Raw genomic sequence first — 27,711 nt, 5'->3', positions numbered from 1 at the left:
GGAAAATTATATGTTATGTTAATATTTTATTTAATTAATTAAGAAATTAATTTAAAAAAAGAATTAAAATTAATTTGAGGATAAATTTATAAGTTTAAATTTTGGACATGATAATATTTAGTTAATTTAATAATAATATATATATATTTGGAGTGCATTTTTAAATAAATGCTAAATAATATTATTATTTAAATTAATAGATAGTTATCAAAATTAATGTTCAAAAATAAATTTAGAAGTGGGAAAAGAAATTAATTTATTAAAGGTTTCATAATTGCCTAATACGTGCATGAGACTAACTTAAATAAATCAATTTAAAAGAGGTCAAGTAAAAAAATTAACTAAAGTAATTTAATTCATTATTGTATGTGCATGGAAAAGATAAAAGAAAAGACAAATAAAAGTTAATAATGAGTTAGAAGGTGTGACCAAAGAGTTCTCTGGGGTGAACGCACAATTAGTGCCCCGATTTTAGGGAGAGAACTCCTTTTCACAATTTGGGGGTTCATTTTCAAGGGACTGAGAATTTTGGAGGAGGAAAATTTCAGAGAAGGAGAAAGTTCTGAAAGGGGAATTGTTCTCTCCAAATTTCTAGAGCGTAGCAAATTAGCATCAGTGTCTAGGTAGACACTTGTGACAATTTGCATAATTTAAATATGTTCTTTTAATTCATGTCTTCTTCATGTTTGTTAGATGATTTTTTAGATAATCATGGTGAATTATATATATATATATATATATATATATATATATATATATATCATGTTGTGGATTCTAGATATTGGGAAATTATTCTGTACATGGAATGTTTTAATTGTTCAATATAATTTCTATCTAGTAGAATTATAAATTGAGAAAACTTACCAGGAAGGGTTATGAATTTTATTGGAAAATCTTCTAAGAGATAAAAATAATAATAATGAAAATTTTACAAAATCATGAAGGAGAGAAGAACGCGGACGGCGATGGACGAATTACTTTTCACTGTTAAGGCCTGCATGCCCTAGCTTGCTCTGCTCCTCGCGTCTTGTCAGGCTCTGGGCGAGCTGAGTGCTCGTGCTATGTGCTCATGGGTGGTCCGGTGCACGATTTTGCTGGGGTGTGGGGTTTTGTCGCCTCTTTGGCCACGGGATAGGGCCTGCAGCTAGGGTTTCTCTCTCTCCTGCTACGTGGGGTGTTCGTGGTTGTGGGGTTAGGGGTTGGAGGGGCTTGTGCCCCCTTTTTGCGACTTGCTGGATTGCCAAGCCCAGGCTCAGGTTTAATGGGGGATCCAAGGGCCACCCCTTCCAGGCCTCTGGGAGATGACTTGGTGATGGGGGAGTTGTTTTTGGGGATGCATGACAGTAGCAAGGGTACGAAGGATAACTTCCATTCAAAGGAAGGAGAATTCTCTTCAAATGGAAAACTCTGACTTCAAAAAATTAATGGATGTCTACAGAAAGCTGAGGTTCATCCTATTCTGGTAGTTCAACCTGAACAGGTTTCAAAAGATGTTGAGTATTGGAATAAACATACTCTTATATGTAAATTTTTGAGCCTTCGCCTTCCACTACCGGTGTTGGATTCTTGGGCCCGTCGGGTGTGGAATCCAGAAGGAGATATGGAGATTATGTTAGCAGCTAATAACTACTTTATGGTTATATTCTCCTGCATGTCGGACAGGAATAAGGTTTTTGAAGGCGGCCCTTATTTCTTTAACTAGGTGGGGCTATTCATTAAGCCTTGGCACACGGGCTTTAATTCTGCTGAGGAGATTCCCTCTCGAGTTTCGGTTTGGGTCCTCCTACCAAGACTTCCTTTGGAATTCTGGAGGGAGGATATTCTTCACTCAATTTTAATGCTTCTTGGAACACTTGTGGGATCTTCTACACAGACGCAAGATCGTAAGGTAATATATTTTGCTCGTATTTGTGTTGAAGTTGATTTGAATAACCCATTGCCAAACTCTATGGAGATTTGTATGGGCTCTGTTTCCTGGATCTAGCAATTGGATTATGAGACCCTCCCATTCAGATGTAGAATCTGCCATGAGTATAGTCATCTACTACGCTAGTGTCCCAGATATAAGAACCCCTCCGCGGATGCTCAGACCCCCCATAGGGAGGACAAGGGAAAGGCTAAAGCTTCTACTGGACCTTTTGATAGTCAGGGTTTTACTCAGGTTAAACCTCACAATAAGGGAAAAGGAAAGAAAAGAACCTAAACAGAAAGGAGGACGGAAGACACCATTAATAGGTTTGATGCTCTTGAAAACATGGATCAAGAGGCAAGTTTCCCAGTTGAGCTCTCCCCGAAAGCCATCATTCAGCTGGAGACTCATGAAGGAGATATGTAGAGAGAGGGTCAGCTTCTTGATATAGGGGACCTACAGGGCAAGCAGTGGGATAATAATGGGCCTCCTCTTGTTCAGAATATGGGGGATCTTAGCGGAGCACAGGGCTCACAGGGACCGGCAGGGGTTCCCAATGAATCCCACAGGCCTAAAGGGGCATCTGATTCTATTAAGAGTAATAAGGCTTCTCTCACTTTAGGCATCCAACAGAATTCTTTCAAAAAGGGGTTTGTAGATAAACCAATAAAAAGTGGTAGGAAGACTGATCAGGAGAAAGTGAAGCTAATGGGGGAAAATTTGGTGGAATCTGGGTTGGTACGCCCTATTGATTCTCATTTCTCTCAGCCTCATAAATGATTGTGCTATCGTGGAATGTAAGGGGGTTGAACAGCATCCCTAGACAAAAGGTCATTCGTAGATTAATTGAATCCCAGTCTCCTGATGTGGTTTTTATTCAAGAAACTAAGCTTTCTTTGGATGGTTTGGCTAAATGTGTTGCGTATATTTGGCCCCGCGGCTCTTGGCAGGGGGTGGGGGCCCTGAAAAGTGCTGGAGGGGTGGCTTACTTCTGGGATCCTAGGAAAGTCACCCCTTTATGGTGGTTCTCCAGTCGGTCATCCATTTCTTTAATAGCTACTAGTTTTGAGAATGGTGAAAGGTGCTTCTTATCCAATATTTATTCTCCTACAGACTTTGTAGGTAAAGTCCAATTATGGGCCCATATTAGATTCATTCGGTCTTTGGAACCTTTTCTTCCATGGATTATGGTGGGGGACTTCAATGCTGTTATTAGCCTGGAGGAGAAAAGAGGTGGGCTAGAAAAGTTGGACCATTCTTCTAATCTGCTCAGAGATATGATTGGCTTATTATTCTTCATTGATGTGAAACCTAATAATGGAGTCTTTACATGGAATAATCAGAGATATGGTGGTGAGGTGATCTCAGAGAGGCTTTTAGATAGATTTCTGGTCTCTTGCTATTGGATGGACAACAGGTGGGTTACCAGTTCTAAAATTCTTGATTGGAGGGGATCGGATCACTAGCCTATTAAAATTTCCATCATTTCATACAAGATTACAAAGAATCCCTCTTTCAAATTCCAGTTGATGTGGTTACGCGACTCATCTTTACCTGATCTAATGGTTGACTGGTGGTATGAGGGGAAGCCAGATCATGGCACAACAATGTATACTTTCAGCAAGAGGCTCCAACATGTGAAGTACAGGCTTAAGAGATGGAATAAATATTGTTTCAGCTATCTACAAGTTCAGAAGACTGCGGCTCAAACCAAACTCGATAGCATTACCCGACAGATTTGGGACCATGGGCTGAGCTCTGAGATGAGTGAAGCTAAGACTCTAGCCCTCAAAGAGCTAGAAGAATGGGAGCTTCGAGAGGAAATTTTTTGGAAGCAGAAATCTCAAATTGATTGGCTTCAGGAGGGGGATAGGAACACTGCCTTCTTCCACAACTCAGTTAAGGCACGTCGGCAAGGGAATTCTCTTCCCTCTCTTGTATCATCAGATGGAACTCAGATTTATTCTCGTGAAGCCATATCTAGGGAAGTAGTCAAGTACTTCTTTGTTATCTTTTATAGGGGGGAGCCTGCAGGTGGGCATGAGGAGCGTAACATTTTGGCTTGCATTCCTCATCTTGTCTTTTCTGACATGAATGAAGCCCTACTAGCTCCTATCCTTCTTCCAGAACTAGAGAAAATTGTATTCAATATGAAGAAGGGTAAGGCCCCTAGTCCATATGGGTTTCCAATTGAATTTTTCCAAGAATTTTGGGAGGTAATAAAGTATGATCTTCTAGATGTGGTCCAAGAATCACACAGGAATAAACAGATGTTGAAATCTTTAAACTCAACCTTCTTGGCCCTTATTCCTAAGAAGGAAGGTGTTGGTAGGTTGGATCAGTTCAGGCCCATAGCTTTGTGCAATGTGGTCTATAAGATCATCACCAAGCTGATTGTTGAGAGGCTCAAACCATTCCTTGGTCCTTTAATCTCTGCAGAACAGGGTGGCTTTGTGGATGGAAGACAAATCTTGGATGGAGTTGTGATAGCAACGGAGGTTGTCCATTCTATGGCCAATTCTAAGGAGAAAGCTATGTTTATAAAACTCGACATGGCCAAGGCTTATGATCGGGTGAGTTGGGAGTTCTTACAAAAAATCCTTTTGAACTTTGGGTTTGTAGTGGAATGGGTTGAATGGGTTCTTAGCTGCTTGTCCTCTTCCCCCTTCTCTGTTCTCATTAATGGAGAATCTTCATAGCTATTTGGTGCCTCTCGAGGACTTAGGCAGGGCGATCCTTTATCTCCCTATTTATTCATTATCATGGCTGAGGGGCTTGGCATATTTTTATCAGCTCAAGTTCGGCAAGGGTTTATCCAAGGGTGGAGTTGGAGCAATAACCTTCCTTCGTATTCTCATCTTCAATTTGTGGATGACACTGGACTTCTGGGTAGGGCTAGTATCAGCGAGGCAGTTAACATCAGGAAAGCCCTGGATATTTATTTGAAAGCCTCAGGTCAAAAAATTAATGATGATAAGTCTTCTATCTTTTTCTTTAACACTCCAAGGCTTATTCAGAACAGGATTGCTGGAATCCTTAGGTTCCAAATTGGATCGCTCCCCCTGATGTATCTTGGGGTCCCTCTTTCCTTGGGTGCTCAGCAAAAGGAATATTGGCAGGGGATTTTGGATAAATTCAAAAGTAAGGTTAGTCATTGGACTTATAGATGGCTTTCTTCTGCTGGGAGATTGGTTCTGCTTAAGATGGTGATGCAGTCTCTGCCCATTTACAGGTGTGGTGTCCTGATCCCTCCTTCTAGTTTTGTGAGAGAGTTTGATGCTTTATCTCGACAATTCCTTTGGTCTGGAAATCTTCTTTCCTCGAAGTGGAGTTTAGTCAAGTGGGAGACTGTGTGTAGACCAAAGCATGCAGGTGGCCTTGAGCTTCGTTTGATGGATCTTGTTGTCACTGCGTTGGCTGCCAAATTATACTGGCATTGGTGTATCAGTCAAGATCAAGAGTGGGCCAAGATTATCACTCACAAGTACCTTCCTGGTGCAGATTTCTATGAGGTGCCACGGCTTCCCTTGGTAGGTAAAGGCTCCTGTATTTGGAATACTCTCAAGAGGGGAGCACAAATTGTTAAGGAGGGGCTCTTTTGGATTTGTAACAGAGGCTCTGAAACTCTATTTTGGCAGGATTCTTGGGATGGACATCCTCCTATTCTTTCTTGTTTTCCCCAGCTCATTCCCCTCTCCCAAAGCTTTTCTAATGTTGGGTGGATTAAGGTGGAGCAGTTTAAGATGGTTAAGCACCTGGGTCAGGTTGAGATAACTTGCTGGAAGGATCCTCGGGAGTGGCCAATGGGTGGATTTGTTGAGGACCGGGCTCTCCTCTCTTGGGTTCTGGAGGGTAGGTTTTGTAGCTCTCTAAAGGGGAGGGAAAAATTGGCTTGGAGTCCAAGTCCAAAAGGAAAATTTACAGTGGCTCAAGGCTATGCTATTCTTGACATGAACCTTCATGGGAAGGCTAAAGTGCATTGGTGGAAGAAAGTTTGGAGCAGCTTTTCATGGCCCAAGTGTAACTTTTTCTTATGGGTGTTGGCTCAGAAGAAATGTCTTACTTGGGAGAACCTTTGCAAACGAGGCTTTCAGGGCCCCTCGATTTGCTTTCTCTGCAGGCATAATGAGGAGTGTGTCTCACACTTGTTTTTCCTCTGCCCCTTCTCAAGAGAGATATGGCACAAATGGTGGAAGGCTTGGGGTCATGGTTGCGTTCATGCTAATTCTCTTATCGAATTCTGGGAGAGCTTGGGCAGACCTCCTGTGAAGACTTCTTTCCTACAGGTGGCCTGGTGGGTTGGTTCAGTATTCATTCTTTGGAATCTTTTGCTGGAAAGGAATTGCAGGATCTTTTGTGATGCCAAATCTAGCAGCTCTCAACTGTGGAAGGTGATTCTTAATAGGATTCAGGAGACGTTATATGCAAAGTGTGATATGTTTGTTAATATTGATCCTCAGGACCAAGTTATTGTGAAAAACTTGAACTTGAAAGATAGTAGGTGGGGAGGCAGTCCCAACAACAGACTGAGACATGAGAAGCAGCGGGTGTGTCAAGATGGGAGATGGTCCTCTCCCCCGACTGGGTTTTGAAGATCAATACGGATGGGTCTTCTCGGGGGAATCCTGGGCATGCCGGTATTGGGGCTATTGGTAGAAGTGATGCCGATGATGCAGTGTTTCTCCTCTCTGTTTACAAGGGTATGCATTCTAATAACCTAATGGAGGCCCTTGCCATTAAGGTTTCTATTGAGCGAGGTTGCGCTTTAGGGTGGCAAAAATTCATATGTGAGTCTGATTCACAGATTGTGGTGGATATGTTGAATAATCAGAAGTTGGATAACGTTAGTTTTCAACTTGCTTCTTTAGCCAGACAAATTCTTTGTCTTTGTAGGTCGGTGGACTCTGTTTCCTTTCGTCATATTCCTCGTGAGTGGAACAGAGTGGCTAATTGTCTGGCTAAGTAGGCCTCAGAGAATGTGGGTGAGTGGAATATTAATGGTAGAGATGAGTTACCCGTTGAGTACTATGAGATTATTGATCAGATGCTTCTGGAGGACATGAGTTTGTAGAGCTCCTTTGGGCCTTACGCCTTTGCTTTGTTCTTGATCTTTGATTAAATAAATTTTTACCCCTCTTTTTTCAAAAATAATAATAATAATAATAATAATAAATAAATAAATAAATAATAGGTACCTAATATTCATGTATCAGATTTATTTCTGAGTTTTGGAATATATATATATATACAAATAAATATTTATTTATTTAAAATAAATTTAGTTAAAGCCGAATTCATTATCTCAAAATTATTAAAAGAAAATTGATATTGCAAGGAATGTAGAAACATTTAATTCAAAAAATGTTGGTTTTAATTATATATATATATATATATATATATAATTGGGAGGGGGGGTTTTATTCCACCACATCCCCTTTATCCTACGTCGGACTCGCTATCGCAGGTACTACAATAGAGGGCAAGGCCGCAAGACTTTTTAAATAAGCCTCAGCAATAATTAAAATCGCTTTGTTCATTTGAAGTTTTTTTTTAATTTTATTTTATAAAGTTTAATTATTATTAAGTTTATTAATAGTATTTATTAAATAGTATATATATATTTATTAAGTATTATATATGTTATGTAATAATTATGAAAATACTAATTAATATGTGTTAACCAGTTTTTAAATTAATTAAATAATGATGAGTTATTATAATGATTTAAAATTATGTTTTAATAAATTATTATTATTAAATTAATTAATTTTTTTTAATTATGTTAATATTTAATATAAGTCTTGATTAATGTGAATCAATGGGAATCTTACCATTAGCAAACTTAAAAGAAAATATAATATCTACCTTAGTAAATTTAGAAAATTGATTTTTAAATCATGGGGTAAATATTTGTTTTACTTAAGCTAATACTTGAATTTATTATAAGAAAAACGAAGGAAATATTTCTTCACTTGTTAGCGAACTCTGAAATAGAAATTGAAACCCCACATTTAACTTAACTATGTGCTTTAAACAAACTGAAACATGTGCTTGTATCTTGTTTTCTTTATGCTATTTATGTTTGGGGTTTTTGGGTTGACCAAATTGTTGACCAATTATAGGACGTCTACCAGAGGGTCGGGGGTTTTGTGAGTGTGGTATCATGTTGACTTGATCTCGATCATTATTGCTCAACCATGTATGTGATGGTATGCTTATGATGAGTATGTTTTATTTTTGGTTACTATGTTTCAATTTCTTCGTGGGATAGCGAGATATATGTTATGAGATACCTGATTAACCATTCTGAGTCATTGATCAGTATTGTTGGATTACTTTCTGGTTGCTTGTTGAGAACCGATGGATATTGTGATTTATCTTGTTGTTTTCCAGTTGCTCGTAGAGAACTGATGTGATTACTATGATTATCTTTATGATGCTTCCCAATCACTTGTATAGGACTGAGGTGATTTTACAATGATTCTGTGATTTGTGATTTCATGAGCTTAGGCTAGGTTATCTATATGTAGTGTTGGGAAGTGGCTTGCAATGGGGGCCAGGGACCCTAAGTGGTCCTGGGGGTAACCCATTGTAATTTGTTTAATAAGTGATAACTTTACACTTAATACTAACTTAAATGAACTTAATATGAGATAATTGTATGTTCTCGCCCATGCCTCAAGTGCTAGTACAGACTAGGATAGGAGTAGAGAGAACGCTTGGTTATATCAAGCATTCTGTAGTATGCCTTGTTAGTAAGAGAGGATACTAGTGGCCGCAGGGATCACTAGGGACCCGAGAGTCCTAAGGGACTGCTCAGGTAACTCTGAACATGATTTGTGCGATGACACTTTCCCGCTTACATAGTAGATACCTATATGTCTTTGTGTGCCTCTGGGTCTAGATGTTGATCTATGTGTTGGAACCTTTGAGCTAGTTTACTTTTAGGATTTCTTGGACTTAGAGATTTTTTGTGTTATGTGTTTTGATATCATGTTTGGGACTTGAGACGATCTCCTCAGTGCAGTGGGAGTGGGCCATTTAGGTTCCACATAGTCAGGTGGTAGTGCTTTTTACTCTTACCATTGAGATCCATTCATGGTCACCATGGCTGGAGCTTTCTTTGTTGGCATTTACCTTCATTCTGTTCATTGATCATTATGATGGATGGTTATATTTTATGATGGATGTTATATCTTTTGATGTATGGATGTATTATGTACGGTGGATGATTTCATTTATTTTATTGTCTGTATCATGGATCCGAAGAGGATGACGTATTTCTATTTTTACATATGTATATTCTTTTAAGCCTTTCATACCCTGTGACTTGTACAGTGGATGAATGAGCATTCCGAATTAATTTTCCAAGAGGCATTGAGAACAAATGTATATTAAATGGACATTGGACTTTTCATTATTCTTTCATATTGATGTGGTAATTGATGGACTTAGTTTTAGATTAGATTTAAATGTGGCTCAACGTCATGGGATCTTTAAGGAATGCAACCTATTATGTATGTTATTGCTTCCGCTATTATGTGTTTTATGTGAATGGTGTATCTTTCATGTTTTCAAAAAAAAAAAAAATGCTATCAAACTTAGGCAAACTTTAGGTTATTTCTTTTAGATCCCTTGGCGGGGCGTTACAATAGAAATGGATCATGTGATGGAAAATAGGGAGAGAGAGAGAGAGGGTGGGGGGGGGGGAGTGGTTAAGTGATCTTTCTATGTTGAGGGTTATGTGCTTAAATCTTGAAATAGATAAAAGACAAATACTAACCTTGAATCTGGAAAATGATGTTTTCTGATGTCTATATGCAGTTTTGGACTAGAAATGTCAAGGCGAACAAAACTCAAAAATATTTTATCTTTTTGAAGGGAGATCGACCTTGACACTGATTTTGGGGCACAATTTTACCCTAGGGCACAATTGTACCACAAAAAGTAGACCTTGACTTGCACTACTTTGACGAAATTTATGTTCACAGATCTCGCAAGTTCGACGAAAAGGGTATCTAAATCTGTTCTTCAATTTGATGTTCCACACTTGCATCTGCAAGAAAAAATGGTTTTTTTTATGGATGGGGGGTTTGCCTTGGTCAAACCCTAGTTTGGAATTAACCTTGAAATTGAATTAAAATTGTAATATAAATAAACAAAGTAAATGAAACTATTCATCTTGCTTATATTGAAATCCTTGTGGAGGATTTGAATCCTTGAATCCACAAGTATGGGTGCTCTAAATGTATGTAGAAATGTATGTAGATGTCTCAAATCAATGGCATTAGATCTTCAACACCAATCTTGAATGTATCTTTGCATAGGAAAAGGCATAAATGAATATGGATGGAGAAATATTCAACAAGAGGGCTCCATAGAGATTGAATCCTTCAATGGCTAACAATGGATCTCCTTGATGAATCTTGAATGCTTGAATTCTTAATAGATAGTAGAACTTCACTTCATTGATTGTAGGTAGATTGTAGATAGCTTGTTGATATGTGTGGATGAAAAGTAGATGTCAAAATGAGGGAAGAAGGCTCCATTATATAGAGATCTAGGGCACTAACTCCTAGAGAAGGTCGACATAGGAACATTAAGTCCCATTTAACCTTAACCCCTAGGAATAGACCTAGATTAAATGGATTTATATTTTAGGATCTCTTGAACCCTCCAGTTTCAAATATATTTTTGATCCCTTAAGGTCAAAGGTGTCCTTAAGATTGGATCTATTTTTACTTTTTGGTTATACTCTTATAGAATAGAATATTCTTAAGAGTGAATCCTTGATGGGTTGACTAGTGAGTAGCCACATTCACTAGGTGGTTCAATTCCATCTTTCTAGTTGCACAATTTATTTGTGTGGTTCACAATGGGACATAAGCTCTCATTGGGCAAGATAATCACACTCTTTTTCTAGAGATGTCTCTCTTATTATTATCGTAGAGTTGAAAAAGACTTAAGTCTTTGGGGGCTCAAGGATCTCTTTGTCTCTTTGATTTTAATAAGATTATCTTTTCATTATGATCTACTTTACCAAGAGTTTACATCGAGTCCATACTCTTGCTAAAGTGGGGTTTAAATGTATCATCTTAAAATGGAAGCACTTCCATGTTAAGAGTTTTTAACCTTCTAAGTAAGTGGTTTGGGGTCATCTCAAGCACCTTGAATGGGTCTTTGCATGGATCAAGTTTTATTCCACCTATTTAGCTTCTCTCTCTTTATTTCTAGTCTATTTTTGACAACCTACTTTGTGAAATTAAGGACTTTGACTTCAGGGTGAAGGATGACCTGGTGGGTCAAGGTCGACCTTGACCCTGACCTAGGTCAAGGATGACCTTAACCCTTACCTAGAGTATGGTTGACCTTTTCCCTGACCCCAGGTCCATTTTTTAATTTCTAAGAGTTTCGGGACATCAAGCTTCGAAAAGTTTCTTTTGCCACTTTAAGGTTGGTTGTTTTAGGTTTCAGAATGGTAGACACTTAAATTACATTTAATCTAGGTCTATTCCTAGGGGTTAAGGTTAAATGGTATTTAATACTCCTATGTTGTCCTTCTCTAAGAGTTAGTGCCCTAGATCTCTATATAAGGAAGCCTTCTTCCCTCATTTTGACATCAATGAATGGTTCATATGTCACAACACTTGGTGAAGGTTTTGCAAATGGGGTTGAGAGCTTTCTAATGAATGGTTCATATGGCACAACACTTGGTGAAGTTTTTGCAAATGGAGTTGCAAGCTTTGGGTTTAACCATGGAGGAAACTCTATAGTTAAGCGTGCTCAAGCTGGAGTAGTACTAGGATGGGTCACCTCCCGAGAAGTCCCGGTGCTTCACCCCTGTGAGCATCACCTAGATCCAATGAGTGCTAAGTATTCCATTTATTCTCATGAGAGGTAGATTCGTGTTGAATCACTACTCATGAAACATGGGTCAATGAGTTTGACTCAAAATCACACAGTTAAATTCTAATAGCAATATCACAATTTGACTTGTTGTGGAAATTATCTCCTACTTATCAATTGATGAGCTTAAGGGGCTTTATAATGAATGGTTCATATGGTACAACACTTGGTGAAGGTTTTGCAAATGGGATTGCAAGCTTTGGGTTTAATCATGGAGGAAACTCCGTAGGTAAGCGCACTTAGGCTGGAGTAGTACTGGGATAGGTGACCTCCTAGGAAGTCTCGGTGCTTCACCCCTATGAGCATCACCTAGATCCAATGAGTGCTAAGTGTTCCATTTATTCTCATGAGAGATTGATTCATGTTGAATCACTATTGATGAAACATGGGTCAATGAGTTTGACTCAAAATCACACAATTAAATCCTGATAGCAATATCACAATTTGACTTGCTATGGAAATTATCTCCTACTTATCAAAATAAAAGGTACTTACCTCCAAAAAAGAATTAGTTGAAAACCTTGTCAAATGATCTCAAAAACTATCCATTTTTGTAGACCTCAATTGAAACTGCGAGTTCTAAAAAACCCAAAAAATTATTTTCTTTTTTAATGGTAGGTCGACCTTGACCCAATTAGTAGAGCACAATTGTTACCTTGGGGCACAATTGTGCCCCAAAAAATTGACGTTGACCTACACTACAACAAAAATTTGGTCCATGGATCCCGCAAGTTCGACAAAAAGGGTATCCAAATCTGTAATTTAATTCATTGTTCCACACCTGTACCTATAAAAAAATAGTTTTGTTTGTTAGACAGGGGGTTTGCCTTGGTCAAACCCCAATTTGGAATCAACCTTGAAATGTAATTGAAATTGCAATATGTATAAACAAAGTAAATGGAACTATTCACCTTGCTTATGTTGAAATCCTTGTGGAGGATTTGAATCCATGAGTCCAAAAGTAAGGATGCTCCAAAATAATGTAGAAATGAATGTAAGATGTCTCAAATCAATGGCATTAGATCTTCAACACCAATCTTGAATGGATCTTGGATTAGGAGGAGGCTTGAATGGAAATCAATGAATCTTCAACAAGAGGCCTCCATAGAGCTTAAATCCTTCAATAGCTACTAATGGATCTCCTTGATGAATTGAATGCTTGAAGATGGATGTTTGCTTGAATTATTTAATGCTTGAATGTTTGATCATGAAAGAGTATAACATTGTCTCATCTCTTTATGACTTGTTATGCGTCCATAGGTTAGAGAAAATGAGAGGAGGCTTCCTTATATGGAGATCTAGGGACAAACTGCTAGAGAAGGTCGACATAGGAGCATTAAATCATAATTAACCTTAACCCCTAGAAATGGATCTAGATTAAATGTAATTTAAGAGTCTACCATTTTTGAGACCAAAACAGTTGATCCGGAAGCGAAAAAATATTTTTTTCGAAACACGACATCCAAAAATCATAGAACCTTGAAATTTGGACCTAAGGTCAAGGACACAGTCAACCCTACCCTAGGTCAAGGTCGAGGTCATCCTTGATCTAGGTTAGGGGTGAGGTTGACCTTGACCTAAAACATCATCCTTGACTCTGAGGTCAAAAATCTCAGGATCTCAATCCATAATGCAAGAAAAGTGCAGAAATAAAGTGGAAAAGGGGGCAGAATAGGGGAAAAAGCCAAAGCCAAGTCAAAGACCCATTCAAGGCACTTGGCATGACCCCAAACCACTTACTTGGAGGGCTAAACACTCTTAACATAGAAGTGCTTCTATTTTTAGATGATACAAGTTCATTTTAAGATGATACAGGTCCAATGGGATCAATTTGATGTGGATAGTGCCACTTGGGAGGATGTGGAGGATTTACTGAAATCCTTTCCCCATCTTTTTGTATAGCTTGCTTTGTTTCAGTTAGATATCAGTTTTGGATGTGTGTATGCTTATTTTGTTGTGATTTGACATTGGGACAATGCCTCTTCCTAGAGGAGAGGAATGTCACGTATCATTTATTGACATGCTTTTTTGGATGCTTATGTGGCGATCGAGTCAAAGTTAGACTGTTCAACCCTTGACTTGAACATGGATTAATTAATCGTTAAGTTAACTACTAGATTATCATTTGTTAATTAGTGTGATAAAATAGAAAATTAATGCATTGAAAAGTCTTGGTTACATCATTTTAATGTTAAACATGATGATGTTATGAAGTTATTTTATGATGATATAATGGATTTTTATTTAAAGATAGTGATGTAATGAGTTATCTTACATGATGGGTGATGTATTTGTGGATATTGATGCATGTGTTATTACATTGATGTTAGGATGTTCATGAAGTCGATTCAATTATTAATTTGATGGATACTGAGTTCTATTTGGTTGTAAGTGTCTGAGTGATTGTAGGTTTGACGGGACGAGAGTGTGGTCAAGGTAGAGGGGGTTAGCCTTTTGGAAGGGGATAATTAGATGGTCTTGTAGGCCCTCACACACACCACTTAGGATTCAATGTTTATTTATTGTCTCATTTTGTTTGCCTTAATCTTGTATGCTCAAAATGAAATTAGATGATAGCAATGGATGTTGCATTATGGAAAGCTATATTGTTAATAGGTTTACTATATCATTAAAATGATGAGTTAATTTTATGAGAATGGAAATAAATAAATAAACTAAATCTTGGAATCTTTACCATATATTATGATGATCATACTGTTTCTTGTGGTTTTTTCTAACTTGTTAAAATTGATATTATGCTTATGCATTTATCCACCGAACTCATATTGTTTTTGGGGAAAGGAAGGAACGATTAGGTTAGTTACATTTTGGGGGAAGGTGCTATAAAATAATAATAATAATAATAAATTCAGGGGGCTGTTAATAAAATAATAATAATAATAAATCCAGAGGGGAGTGGCTGCAGCGACTGGAAAGAAAGAGTGAGAGTGGTAGCGGCAACTAGAAAGAAAGAGTGAGGAAAACAAGAAGTCCACATTCGACAGCAAGAAACTTATACGTTCCTCTCCATTGGGTACACAAACTGCTACAAATCCCAATTATAACGAAATATTGGGGTTATTGGGTATTGAGAGTTTGAGGTCGTAAGTGGTTAGCTTTCTTGTAGGGAAACGTACAACAGTTATCTATTTTCTGAATCACTTTGGGTGTCTCAAAACAGGTCATTAAATACTCTAGTGCTAATTCTTTTGTCGATTGCAATGCTTTAAACATGTCATCCACATAGTAATAATGGCAATCTTTGGAGGGATGCCTTTGAAACATAGTTAAGCTCCACACCAACACGAGCCTTATTAATTTCTTCTAGATATAGTTGCTTTAGATTGTTAGGAATCATAAGATGTATGCAGAACTACCTTAAAAATATTGCAAATGCAGTCCATTCCTAATATATAGTAAGTAGAAGATGGATACTTGAATAATTCTGTTAAAATCATTCTTTGATCGTATTACATTAGTTATGTTGAACCGTGTTTTTTTTTCATCCTGTGGGTAAGATTGGGATTCTAGTTTGAGCATCTTAAATATAAATGATAAACGGAGATACAGCAAATGACAAATGTGTGATTAATTTACTTCATTTAGATTTTAGTGTACTATGATACTTGTGAAGTAAAGAAGTGAGAAACGCTATTCCTTTACAATATCATTGGGAAACCTCTCCACTATATATATATATATATATATATATATATATATATAAAAGGTGAAATCATGGCCTAAGTTGAACATATATCCATTTGATACAACAACACATGTTGTTTTCAGTACACCTCTACATCCAGGTACATGTTGAGCTTTAAATTGTAAAGACTGAAATCCACAACAATTGCCAGATATGCAGACAACCCCAAGATGCAAAAATACATGAAATTTGAAAAGTCAAAAGTCAATTTTATTCACATAAATATATAATTCAATATCCATTTCTCAGATGGAAAATCAATACATATCAACAAATGGTCGAGAATAACTAGAAACACAATCATTATTACATATCATCATTCTTTCTAAATACACTTGATCATACAAAAAGTCGACCACATATCAACACCATATACAAAGCAAGGCATAAATGCTAGAAATGAATCATATGAACATAACATCTTTTGCCCAAACTATGTCGACCTGTACGTCAAACATGAATGTATCTTCATTACATGATATGATATAAAGCATATATATAACATAAATCACATAAAATAACATGCCATCGAACCTTTGTGTCCATCTACATGTAATCTTGTCTCCGAGCCATCGAAACAATGTCCATCTGCTATCATGAGACAGAAGACTGGTCAAGGCACTTTTACCACCCTACCATGGAGTGGTTAGCTCCCTGAGGTTCTTCGGTTAAGGAGAACTACCCAACCCTGGCACGAAAAGGCTAGCAACTCGGTACAATTGGATCTGAAAAATTTGGTGCAGCCTATGTGCCTAATCTACTTACACATATGTCTAGTAGAACATACACAAGGATGTGGAAGAGGGAAAACAATGTAATAATAACCAATGCATCTCAAACATATGTATAAAAGTTTTACCGAGCTTGGCCAAGCATCATGAACCAGTTAGTGTAAAAGACTGGTAGGTAATACTTAAGGAAAACTAACACAAGTTTTCGTAATTACCCTCCTCTTTTATCCCACATTCAGCACCCGTCTTACAATCAAATGACATTTCCAAAATAATTTTATAAAACCCAATATACACCTATTTCAAAAAAATGAAACTTGTAACAACTTGATTATTCTTTGGCAACAAGCATTAAATTCATATCAAACTACAAGATTTAAGAGTGAGTAAAATCTGAAATTTTAACTAATCTCCAAATAAAAATGTTATTTCTAATGATCACTCATATGAGTAACATAACAAGACATAAATCATGCTCAACATGCTACCATTTAAATTGAAATTTATGCTTTTGAGTAATATTTTTTTCATTCATGGTTCTTCCTTCGATCCGAAGTGGCACTGTCTATACATTTAAACAATTTTCTATTACTCTACTGAAGGGTGTCTGTGAGTTCTTTTATCCACATATATTCTCGTCTTGGAACTTCCATTGGCATGACATGTAAGCTATTCTTTTTTAAACCCAGCCAGCCAGTTAAATGAAAATGTTTCATGTTTGGTTCACCTTTTACATCTCTAATGATGAATTGGTCTAATACATTTAAAAAAGAAACACACAAATGAGAACCTAATGTTTGGTATCATAGTTGCTGAAATCTGAACTGGACGCATTTGCCAAGATTACATGGTTTAGAAATTGTCTAGTAAAAGAAGAAACTCGGCATGAGTGCTACATGGATGTAAATGCAATAACCTGGTGTTTCCGCATTACCAATGCCGGTGAGAAAAAAAAAAAAAATTTCAAATACATGGACCTAGTTGTCTTGCTGTTTCATAAGCTATTTTTAGCCTCGTAGACGTTAAAATTTTATCTATCTATCTATCATATGTACCCTTGTTTAAATCTGTACATAACACCTACAGCTAGCTAATCAAGACTCAAAAAAAACCTAAAATCAACTACAGTGAACAAACTCCATTCCTACCATTCAACATAAATTGAAAAGGAAAATAATAATAAAAATAAGGTAATAATTATTTATACGAGCCATCCCTAACTGAAAAGAAAAGGTAAGCATCTAAATTATCCTTCTACAGGTTTTTCCAAATTTGCTATTGGATCACAAATAAATAAATAAAAACTTCACTTTATCAAATCTGTATCTTTCTTTTTCTTTTAACTGTCCAAAAACATTGTAAAATCTCAAACCCACAATACATTCTCTCCTGTAGTTAGTTAATTGGAAATAACTTAAATCCTCCTACTGTGTCTAATTTCCAAGCATTATAATTTAAGAGCTCATTGTTTAAACCATTGCTGATCACCTTTTTTTCCTAAAGACTTGCTAATCACATTTTTTCCTGAAAACGTCTTTGCTCCCCTTTCTTCTCTCTGTTTTCTTCCAGTTTGACCCTGGTTAAATTCGCCCTTTTCAAGTGGAATAAGTTTAGTCTCCTCCTCATGCCAAGAGATCCACTATTTACTCCCACATGCCTACTCCTTTTTCCCATTATGCTTGTAACTAAAGAATCAGAAGGAAAAAAGATTGCCATTTGGCTAATCTGAGATTTTCAAACTAAAAGTTCTATTCAATATAATTTTAAACTGACTCAAAATTACTTCCATTTTTATCGTCTAAATTAAAACTCTATTTAGCACAGGATTGTTAGTATCCTACGGTTTCAGATTGGGTCACTTCCTTTGACTTTTCTTGGCATTCCTATTGCTATTTCTAGACAGCCACGTCTCTTCTGGCAAAATTTGATTACCAAGCTTCAGGATAAGGTAAATCATTGGACTCATAGATGGCTTTCTACTGCTGCCCAGGTTACTCTTCTTCAAGCTGTTATCCAAGCTCTTCCTACTTATAGAAGCATGGTTCAGGCTGCTCCTATTTACTTTCTCAAGGAGTTTGATGCTCTTTCCCGACAATTCCTTTGGAGTGGTAATTTGCGTAGTACTAAATGGAGCTTGGTTAATTGAGCAACTGTTTGTAGGCCTAAAAAGGAGGGTGGTCTTGGTCTTCGATCTGCTCTCTTGAGTAGTCAAGCTTTGGTTGCTAAACTTTATTGGCGATGGTGCTCTGGGCAACATCAACTTTGGGCTCGTATTATCACTCATAAATATTTTCATGGTGCTGATCCTTGCTCTGTTTCTGCACTTCCTCTTGAAGGTCGTGGCTTAATGGTTAGGCATACTTTGAAGACAGGTGTGATGTTGGTGAAGAGGGGTCTATTCTGGATATGTAAAGGAGGTTCTCAGGCTTTGTTTGGGTCTGATGCTTGGGATGGATTCCCTTCCATTTTATCCATGTACCCTCATCTTCAGCCTCTTTGTGACTCTTTTCTTGCCGTTGGATGGGATAAAGTGGCTCATTACAAGACTCCTTATCAATTGGGACCTATTGTTGGTTACAGATGGAAGCATTCTTCTGATTGGCCTCCTGGAGGTACAGATATAGATCGTCAAGAGCTTTCTCAAATTCTGGCCTCTAGAGAGTGTTCCTCTTTGCTTGGTCCAGATGTTTTGGCTTGGGGCAGTACCTTGTCTGGTAAATATCATGTCTCTGTTGGGTATCAGGAGATAACTAGACAATTATTTGAGGATGCTGAGGTCCCTTGGTGGAAGCAAGTTTGGAATAAAGTTTCTTGGTCCAAGTGCAATTTTTTCATGTGGCTAGTGGCTCACAACCGTTGTCTTACCTGGGATAATCTTTGTAAACGTGGATTTCAGGGCCCCTCTTATTGTGTTTTGTGTGGTAATGGAGAGGAGTTTGTCTCCCATCTATTCTTCCATTGCTCCTATTCTACTCAGATATGGCACCTTTGGTGGAGCGCTTGGGGTTGCTCTTGTAGACATGCTTCCTCTTTGCCTGAGTTCTGGGCCTGCTTGGGTAGTGCTCCCTCCAAGTCTTCTTCTCTCCATGCTGCTTGGATTGCTGGCCCATCTTTCATGCTTTGGCATATCTGGTTGGAGAGGAATCGTCGCATATTCCAAGATGTTCGGCTTGGTGTTTTGCATCTTTGGTGGAAAATATCACATTCTCTTTAGGAAACTATTCATGTGAAGTGTGAGCTTGATGGGGGTATGGATCTGGTTGATCTTGCTATCTGTAATCGCCTCAATTTTCATTTTCAGGATGGGGCTGCAGCTCATAGGTTTCCTTCTGTGTCCAGGCAGCTTCACCATCAGAGGAAGGGTCGGGTTAACCGGGATGGGCATTGGACTCCTCCTCCTTGTGGAGTTCTAAAAATTAACACTGATGGTTCTTCCCGTGGGAATCCTGGCCCTGCTGGTATTGGGGGAGTGGCTCGTTCTAGTTCTAGGGATGTTAAATTTTTCTTCTTAGTTCATAAGGGTGATTACACTAACAATCTCATGGAAGCTCAGGCTATTTTATATGTTGTGGAACAGTGTTGCTTGCGGGGATGGAGTAAGATTATATGTGAGTCTGATTCCTAGGTGGTGGTGAACATGCTTTCTTCGCAGGAGCTTCAGGATGTTAGTTGGCAGCTGGCCACTATTTTTAAGCAGATTGTTCTCTTCTCTACCTCTTTTCAGTTCATTAGGTTCACGTATATTCCTCGTGAATGGAATAGAGCTGCTGATTGTTTAGCCAAATGGGCTTCTAGTCATGATCCGGGTTGGAATATTAGTGATAGGAGGCAACTGTCCTTTGAGATGGTGCAAGAATTTGATGATCTTGTTGCTCAGGATCGAGCTCCTTGTTGAGCTCTCCTTGTTGTATTCATTTCTATCTTAATAAATTTTTACCCCTCTTTTCTCAAATTAAAACTATTAATTACCATTTAAAAGCTTCTCCGATTGAAAACAACTATTTATTACCTTTTTAAATTAGAGCTTATAATTACTTATAAAAATAATAATTAAGAGTATATTACTTATTTTTAAATCTAAATTTTAATATTTAAAAAATAATAATAGACGATCTACATAATTTATTAAAAAAAATTCAAAAGTAGTAATAACTAAATCTTTTCTTTTAATCATTTATGCTACTTATAAATACTTCATCATTTAACTCATCTAGATAAATTAAAATTCAAAGCAATGATTTAAATTCAAATAAAAACAACTAAGTGTGTGTGTGCGACTAAACCATACAAATTTCGAACCAACCCTACCAAGGAGCTAAACTCCTCTACCTCAACCACCCTTCTACCTTCAGTACCTGCACACTCACAAACTCAACACCACCCAATGCATCAATAATGTCATCATTATAATAAATAAATAATATCCTAAATACAAATTTTTTAAAACATTCAACATTCATCATCAGATATAAACATATAAATGAAATCACAATTTTAACCGTCATGCCAATATAATGACTTATCATAATGACAAAATAAATTAGCATTACCATCTAATAACATATATGTTCAAATTCTAATTAAAGTCTATAAAGTATTTGACTCAAGTCTAGTCATACATAGTCTTAGTCAAAAGGTCAATCACACAATTAAGTTTGTATAAAGAGCATGTCGAATTTTGAGTCATGACATAAATTAATATAGTAAGATAGGTTTTCTGATACTATGGTAGTGACACCCGAATATAAGAGAAGAAATGTCACCTCAAAATTAGGGTGGTTTGAGAAGTTATATACATCTATAATAATCTATAGGATTTTGTTACGTATGAGCTAAAACTTAATTGGGTTATTGTGGGTTGGTTGATAGATCACAGCATGGATAGTATGCCAGAATATTTAATGGTCGAATGTACAATAATCTTACTATTGTATATGAATTACTATTGCTCAATTTTTAACATGAATTCGGATGTAGATTACTCTTACTTGTTGAACATAAATTTAGAGATAGAGTGTTCATATTTACTGAATGACTCAGAGATAGATTGTTAATCGATTATTGAAGTTCTAAGTGGTGATGTGTAATTCTTTCATGGTTGGGTGTAATGTGCAATAAGGGAGGGCGGGGATGGATGCAGAATGTTTTGCTTCTCTTGACCTATCAGAATTCTAAGAATAGGATTCATTATGTTTTATTTCATTCTTTGTATTGTTGATGAATATAGTGCTTGGATAAGTCATTTTCTTGTGCATTTAAGTATGTTATTTTTCTGACATGTAGCATATGTATGTGACTATGCTTATTTCATCTTGCATATGTGTAGATATGCTTTATTTAAAATAAATTTACATGTGGGTAGATAAGTTACACTTTTTCTTTCGTTGCATGTGAGTAGATGTGTAGTGTTCTTTTCTTTTCCTTGCCACATTTCGTGATTAGGCTACTAGGTACATGGTTATATGTAGTATGTTTCACAGCTACACCGGATCCATCTAATTCATCTTGTTCTGAGAAGCTAGGCATCTCATGTCAGGGTCAAGGTATTCTTCATGTCAAGAAGAATCTCAGGGGAGTAAACACTCAGTGGTTGGTGAGGTAAAAGTGCCTAGGTGACACTCCCATCTCAAATAGCAGATGGACGTCGTCTGATGGCTTTGCATATCGGGTCACACAAAAGGACACATGGAAAGATTAAGTAACCTATCTCATGGTTTGGTACCTTCATCCTCATGATGAGTATGGTGATATTCAACTGATGTAATTTTTTACTATTGGATAATGTAGTTATAAAGATGGTGATGTACTCTTGTTCATGCATATGATGGGCATATGATGTAAAAGCAATGTAAATTAGCACCATAGTTGTTATGTTGTTTTGTACCAGTTGACAACTAATGACTATTGTTTAAACTCAATTATTCAGATAATGAATAGTTTCTTCTGACTTTTCAACTACATTCTTATTGGTTCATTTCCACATTTTTTGTAATTGTATGATGTGGCATTTCTTGTCTAGGACATGATTCTTACTATGATGATTTATGATTTTTTAAAGTAGCTAACAATTTAAATATGTGAAGGAAAAAAAGGTGGGATGTATTTTTGGGTGGGATAGATTGTATTGAGATATAAAATTCATGTCTTAGAGTGTAATATTGTTGTTATTTTGTTAGACTATTTTTCAAGTAAAAAAATTATTTTTATTTATTTAAGTTGATTATATTTTAAATTAAGAGAATTGATTATGTATAGTTAATTTTGAAAAAAAATAATGAAACTAATATGTTTTTGATGTGATATCTACTGTTATTTAAGATTTTGACATAATTTCATTAAAATTTTGATTTTATAATTTTTTATTAAAATTAATTCTTTCATAATCATGAGCTTCTTGAAATCTAAATAAATTAATATTATGGTTTATTTTTCAAAATACAATAAAATATAATATATTTTTTGTTTAATTAATCTCCCAAATATATTTATTTATTAGTAATATGACTAAATAAAAATGATTCCATTTCTCTAATAATACAATCACAGATGGGAAGCTATTAATATGCCTCTCAAGCTATGCTGGGATCCAACATGCCTACCAAAGGCAGGAATTTTCCTCTGGGCGGCAATTCAAAAGGGGATTCTAACAATAGATAGACTAAAGAAGATAGGAATTGAGGGACCATCAAGATGCTATTTATGTAAACAAGATATTGAGTCAACAGAATACCTATTATTTCAATGTTTCTTTGCAAAAGAATGTTGGGAATGGCTCCAAGAAAAGCTTAATTGGACTTCTCCCCTACTAGGGGATCTTGAGAGCCTCTTGAGAGGATGGCCTAATGGATGCTCATTTAAAATTTACAAAAAACTATGGAAGATTAGTCCATCCATACTTATGTGGGAGATCTGGAAAGAAAGGAACAAGAGGATTTTATGTGACTCGAAACTCAATATATCATCATTACTTAATAAAATAGAAGCCTCTATGATAGAAGTCGTGAATAATTATTTAAGGAGAATGATAAAAGAGGAAGGATCCTTCACAGAATGAGATGAAAAAATGAAGCGAAATTGGAACAAACTTATAAATCCACCACTAGTATACAATAAGAACAACCAAAAAGCTAAGGTGGAATGCAAATGGGAACCTCCACCCAAAGGATGGTCAAAATTGAATTTCAATGGAGCATCTAGGAGAAACCTCAGAACTTATTAATTCAAATTCTGGAAAATGGGTCATCAAAAGAGCCAAGCCTATGGGTATCATCTCGAACAATTTAGCAGAATCAAAAGCCCTCCAAGAGGGTCTTCAACTAAGTTTAAATTTAGGAATTAAGAAACTAATAATAGAAGGGGATTCCCAAATCATTCTTAATGCCTTAAGGGAAAGAAAAACCCCAAATCGGGTGTTGAATTGTAAACTATAAGAAGTATTAAAATTATATGGCCTATTAGAAGAAGCCAAAATTTGGCAGATATTTCAAGAAAGCAACATAAAAGTAGATTATCTTGCAAATAAAGGAGTTGATGGAGAGGATATATTAATATATCGAGACAAGTAAATAGATGACTTAATACTAAAAATTATTTATCCTTAGTATAAATATCTCATATAATATAGTTGCTAACCACATCAATCTTTAAGCTTAAAACTTCTTTTTTTAAAATACCAATTAGGCTACAAAAAGGCCGATGTCCTTGCAAATAAGGGAGCGGATGGAGAGATTATATTAATTCATCAAAACAATCATTCATATGACTTTATTTTTAAAAATTAACGTAAGTATACCTTTTTTTCCTTTTCCCCCCTTTCTTTCAGCCTTTAGGCCTTTAACTTTTAATTATTTTCGGCAATGAGTATGATAATTTGCAATCATGGTTTCAATAGTTTACATTCAATCATGTAGCCTACGCTTCAATTTTTCTAGTTGTTTCTAGATCCTTTGTTTCTAGCATCCTTAATAAAAGGGGCTTCCTTCTTAATCGCACCCTGTCTGTCGCTTGTGTTCCCTATTATTTGGGTCAATATCTATATTAAATGGAATTGGCAATTGTTGTCTTCCATGCCCTGGAAACGTGAACCATGGCATTTAGGGAAAATGTAAAACTAGAAAGGTGGAATAGAATCCTGAATCTTATAGATGATCTATCTAGGGTTGTAATTAGCAAAGTGTTAGGTGAGTGGTCTTTCAATTACAACTTCACTTGGTGCACTAAGAGCTCGGTCATAGGGTTTTTTATTGCTTGTCTGGCTAGGGATAATGTAGGTCATTCTAAGATTATTAGCCTCTATCAAAACATCTTCGACCCAACATGGTTGGAGGGGTTGGAAAATGCAGTTTGTAGTATTAATCATCAGTTAGGATTCCCCTTCTAGAGGTCTATATGAGCTAGGCTCTAGGAAGTTTAGAGCTACCAAATGTTCATAAGTGTCTTATCATGTCAATTAGGGACAACGTATTGTTTAACCTTAAATGGCCAAAGATGGAAGCCAATATCAACTTCCTCCTGTGTTGGAGAGGGATTGTGGAGGAATAGAGTATGATATGACTCCAAAATTATTCAAATATGTACTCTACATATGTTGAACCTAGGGTGGATTTGGACAATCTTAATGATGTAGAGTTCATTCTCCCTAATCTATTCAAGTCTAGCAAAGAAAAGACGGCATATGTTTTTCCTCCTGGGTGTCTGGCAACAAATTTACAGGAAGCTACAAAAATCATAATGGTATGTGTGAAGGAGGAGGACTAGGCTCTATCCATGGTTTTTATAGTATTCGAGTATCAAGTCCTCAAGTGTTGCCTATTGTTTTTGTTGGATCCTAGTTTACTTGTGTTTCATCTGTTCCCCTTGTATTTGGGATCCTTTAGTCTCAACTACACCAGAGATTTTTGGGTTTAGTAGGCGACTTCATTTCTCTTGGGCTCCCCTATTGGATAGGGGGTTTTCTCTATGTTGTTTTTTGCCTTCATATATAGTTTGTCTCTGTTGTTGTCTCAAGGATGTATCTGTTTTTGTAGCTTGATATCATCCTTTGTTGAATCTTTTTGGACAGCCTTCAAAGTCTCTATAGACATGTAAATTAGAATGTATAGGAACAATTATGAATATCTCGAAGCATCTTATGTAATTCTGTATTGTCAATATTATATAATATTAAGGAAATCGATTTTGTTGCTCCTTGTATTGATTATATTTCTCTACAAAAGTTAGTTTGGTATAGGAAATGGAGTTGCATGTTATGTAAAAATTAATCTTTAATGTTGAGCATTTTTTTTCTTTCATTAATCCTGTAAGTTTTTTGGTCATTATGATGAGGAACTTTTGGTTCCAAAATCAAGCATTATGTATCTTTATGCATGTTCAATTGGACCCATCATACTTTAAACCTAAAAAGGAAGCAAAATCAAAAGAAAATCGTAACAGTATGTTAAATTTTAAAAAATTTCTTGTATGTTAATGGCTAAGGAAATAGAGATGAAACTCATCTCATCTCAGGCTCATTTGATTAGAAGATTAACCTTGTCATAATTTAAGAGGTTATCAGAAACTCGATTTAAAGGGCGATCTTTCTAATATATCTTATTTTAGTACGAATCATAATATCAAATAGAATCTTTAATTATATCCATATCAGTCTAAGAGACATAAGAATTTTTCTTTAGTGTATCTCATAATAATGGTTAAGTAGGTTCATTCTTCCTTACAAATATATAGTATAACTTGGGAACCTTAACTCTTTAGATCATCACAATCAATCAAGCACCACCTATTAGGAAAACAGGGATTCCCAAATCTGTTGATACTATTTTCTAACAGTACTAACATTTTTATGAGTTTTAATATGAGCAAGTAAGAAAGGAGTAATTTTGAAATTCAGTGTTGTTGTGGTATAATCTTTTCCAATGAAAATGAAGATCAGGATGTCTTTGTTTCCCTCTTTCTTTTTTTGGAAATGTTAATGCGTCTTTAACAATGTTTGTTGTTCTTCCACAGTGTCGTGAAAAAAATGGCAAGCGCGAGCAGAGGTAAGGGAGGGTTTCAAAATTTGAATTTCAAAAAGGGTGGGATTCTTTAGGAATATCGTAATTGGAACCCTGGACTGGAACACAGGTCAAAGGTGGGGGACAGTCAAGTATCTTCTAGTACAGGGGGTCAGTCAGAGAATGTTGATGGGGACCTAGATGCTCCCCCCAAGGGAATGGCCAAGATCCTCTAAATGGTCATCTCTTTTTGGGGTTAAGCCCTCAGGTAAGTCTTCTTTCCCGCCTGTTAAGACTCTTCCTGAGACTGAGAAAGGTTCTTGTGCCATTGCCATCTCGGATGAAATTGTGGATCATAACATTCGATCCATGGCTTCTACCTTGATTGGTAAATTTTTGATGCCTAGACCAAACATAGATGATGTCAGGACTTTCATTAAGAAGAAATGGGCTCTCAAAGGTCAAGTTTCGATCACAGCTATGGCGAAGGGCTTTCTGTCATTTGAATTCACATGCATGGAAGACTTTTCTAACATTCTATGTGAAGGATAGTGGACTATTGGTCGTTCCACCCTGGTTCTCCAAAAGTGGTCAGCTCAGTTGAATTTGAATGAATCATTCTTTGTTCAAGCCCCTATATGGGTTAGACTTCCCGAGCTGCCTTTATAATTTTGGAATGAAGATGTTTTTGTAGGGCTAGCCAGGACTTTTGGAGAACTTTTATCTATTGATCCGATCACAGCCTCTAAAAGACGTCTCAACTATGCTCGCATCTGCATAGGGGTTAGGGAAGGCACAGACATGCTAGAAATAGTGGTGTTTCACTCCAAACTTGGAGTGCATGTTCAGACACTGATCTATGAAATAGTGCCTTTTTCCTATTTCCTTTGTCTCAAGGCCGAACACAAGGTAAATCAATGCCCTAGGGCTGACAAGCAGAAGAGTAAGGCTCTTGAAGACAAGTAGAAGAGTAAGGCTTTTGATACCTCTACCAAAGCAAAGAAGAAATCCAAACTCACTAGCACTTCGGTCAAGGGGAAGAAGAAATTGATTTGGAGACAAAAACCTTCTAAGCTGTTAGAGACCTGGGAGAGCAAGGAGGATAAGAAGAATGGCAATGGTCCTAATCACCCTGTCTCGAAAAAGCTGGATGGAGTCTAGAATAGTGCTACAGTACCAAAGGAACCTACTATTGTAGACCCAACTATTGATGCCATAGTTGTGGCAGGAGACAATGTGCCGGTTGAGAAAGAGCATAATGTAGAAAGGTAGGAGACTCCCCATTTGAATGAGGAAAGACAGGAGACCCCCCGAATGGAGATCACTTGGGTCTCTAACTCAGGATCCCTAAAAAATGGTGATGTTGTTCCCCTGAGGTCAGAGGATCACAATCGATGTGATGGAATCACTAATCACAATCAACGTGATGGATTTTCTGGTAATGGATCTGGTCAGGAGAGAAGTTTGGCT

General features: G+C 36.7%; 2 protein-coding genes across 2 annotated transcripts; both read left to right on the top strand.

Annotated features, from left to right (window-relative positions):
• The first annotated feature begins 2,685 nt into the window (after positions 1-2,685).
• Positions 2,686-3,375, top strand: LOC149539590 (uncharacterized). The gene has a single exon (XM_089802595.1). It carries the CDS (start codon positions 2,686-2,688, stop codon positions 3,373-3,375), a length of 690 nt encoding a protein of 229 aa, XP_089658721.1.
• A 96-nt stretch (positions 3,376-3,471) lies between these two features.
• Positions 3,472-26,793, top strand: LOC149539589 (uncharacterized). The gene is made up of 6 exons (XM_089802594.1): positions 3,472-4,407; positions 4,609-6,456; positions 6,504-6,752; positions 26,255-26,286; positions 26,372-26,412; positions 26,510-26,793. Exons 1-6 carry the CDS (start codon positions 3,472-3,474, stop codon positions 26,791-26,793), a joined length of 3,390 nt encoding a protein of 1,129 aa, XP_089658720.1.
• Positions 26,794-27,711: the final 918 nt, after the last annotated feature.

Source organism: Cupressus sempervirens, chromosome 9 (assembly GCF_028749045.1).
Source record: "Cupressus sempervirens isolate cs-2001-9-10 chromosome 9, ASM2874904v1, whole genome shotgun sequence".
Classification (NCBI taxonomy): domain Eukaryota; kingdom Viridiplantae; phylum Streptophyta; class Pinopsida; order Cupressales; family Cupressaceae; genus Cupressus; species Cupressus sempervirens.
Note: the sequence above shows the minus strand (reverse complement) of the source record. Positions and strands in the feature narration are given on the sequence as shown.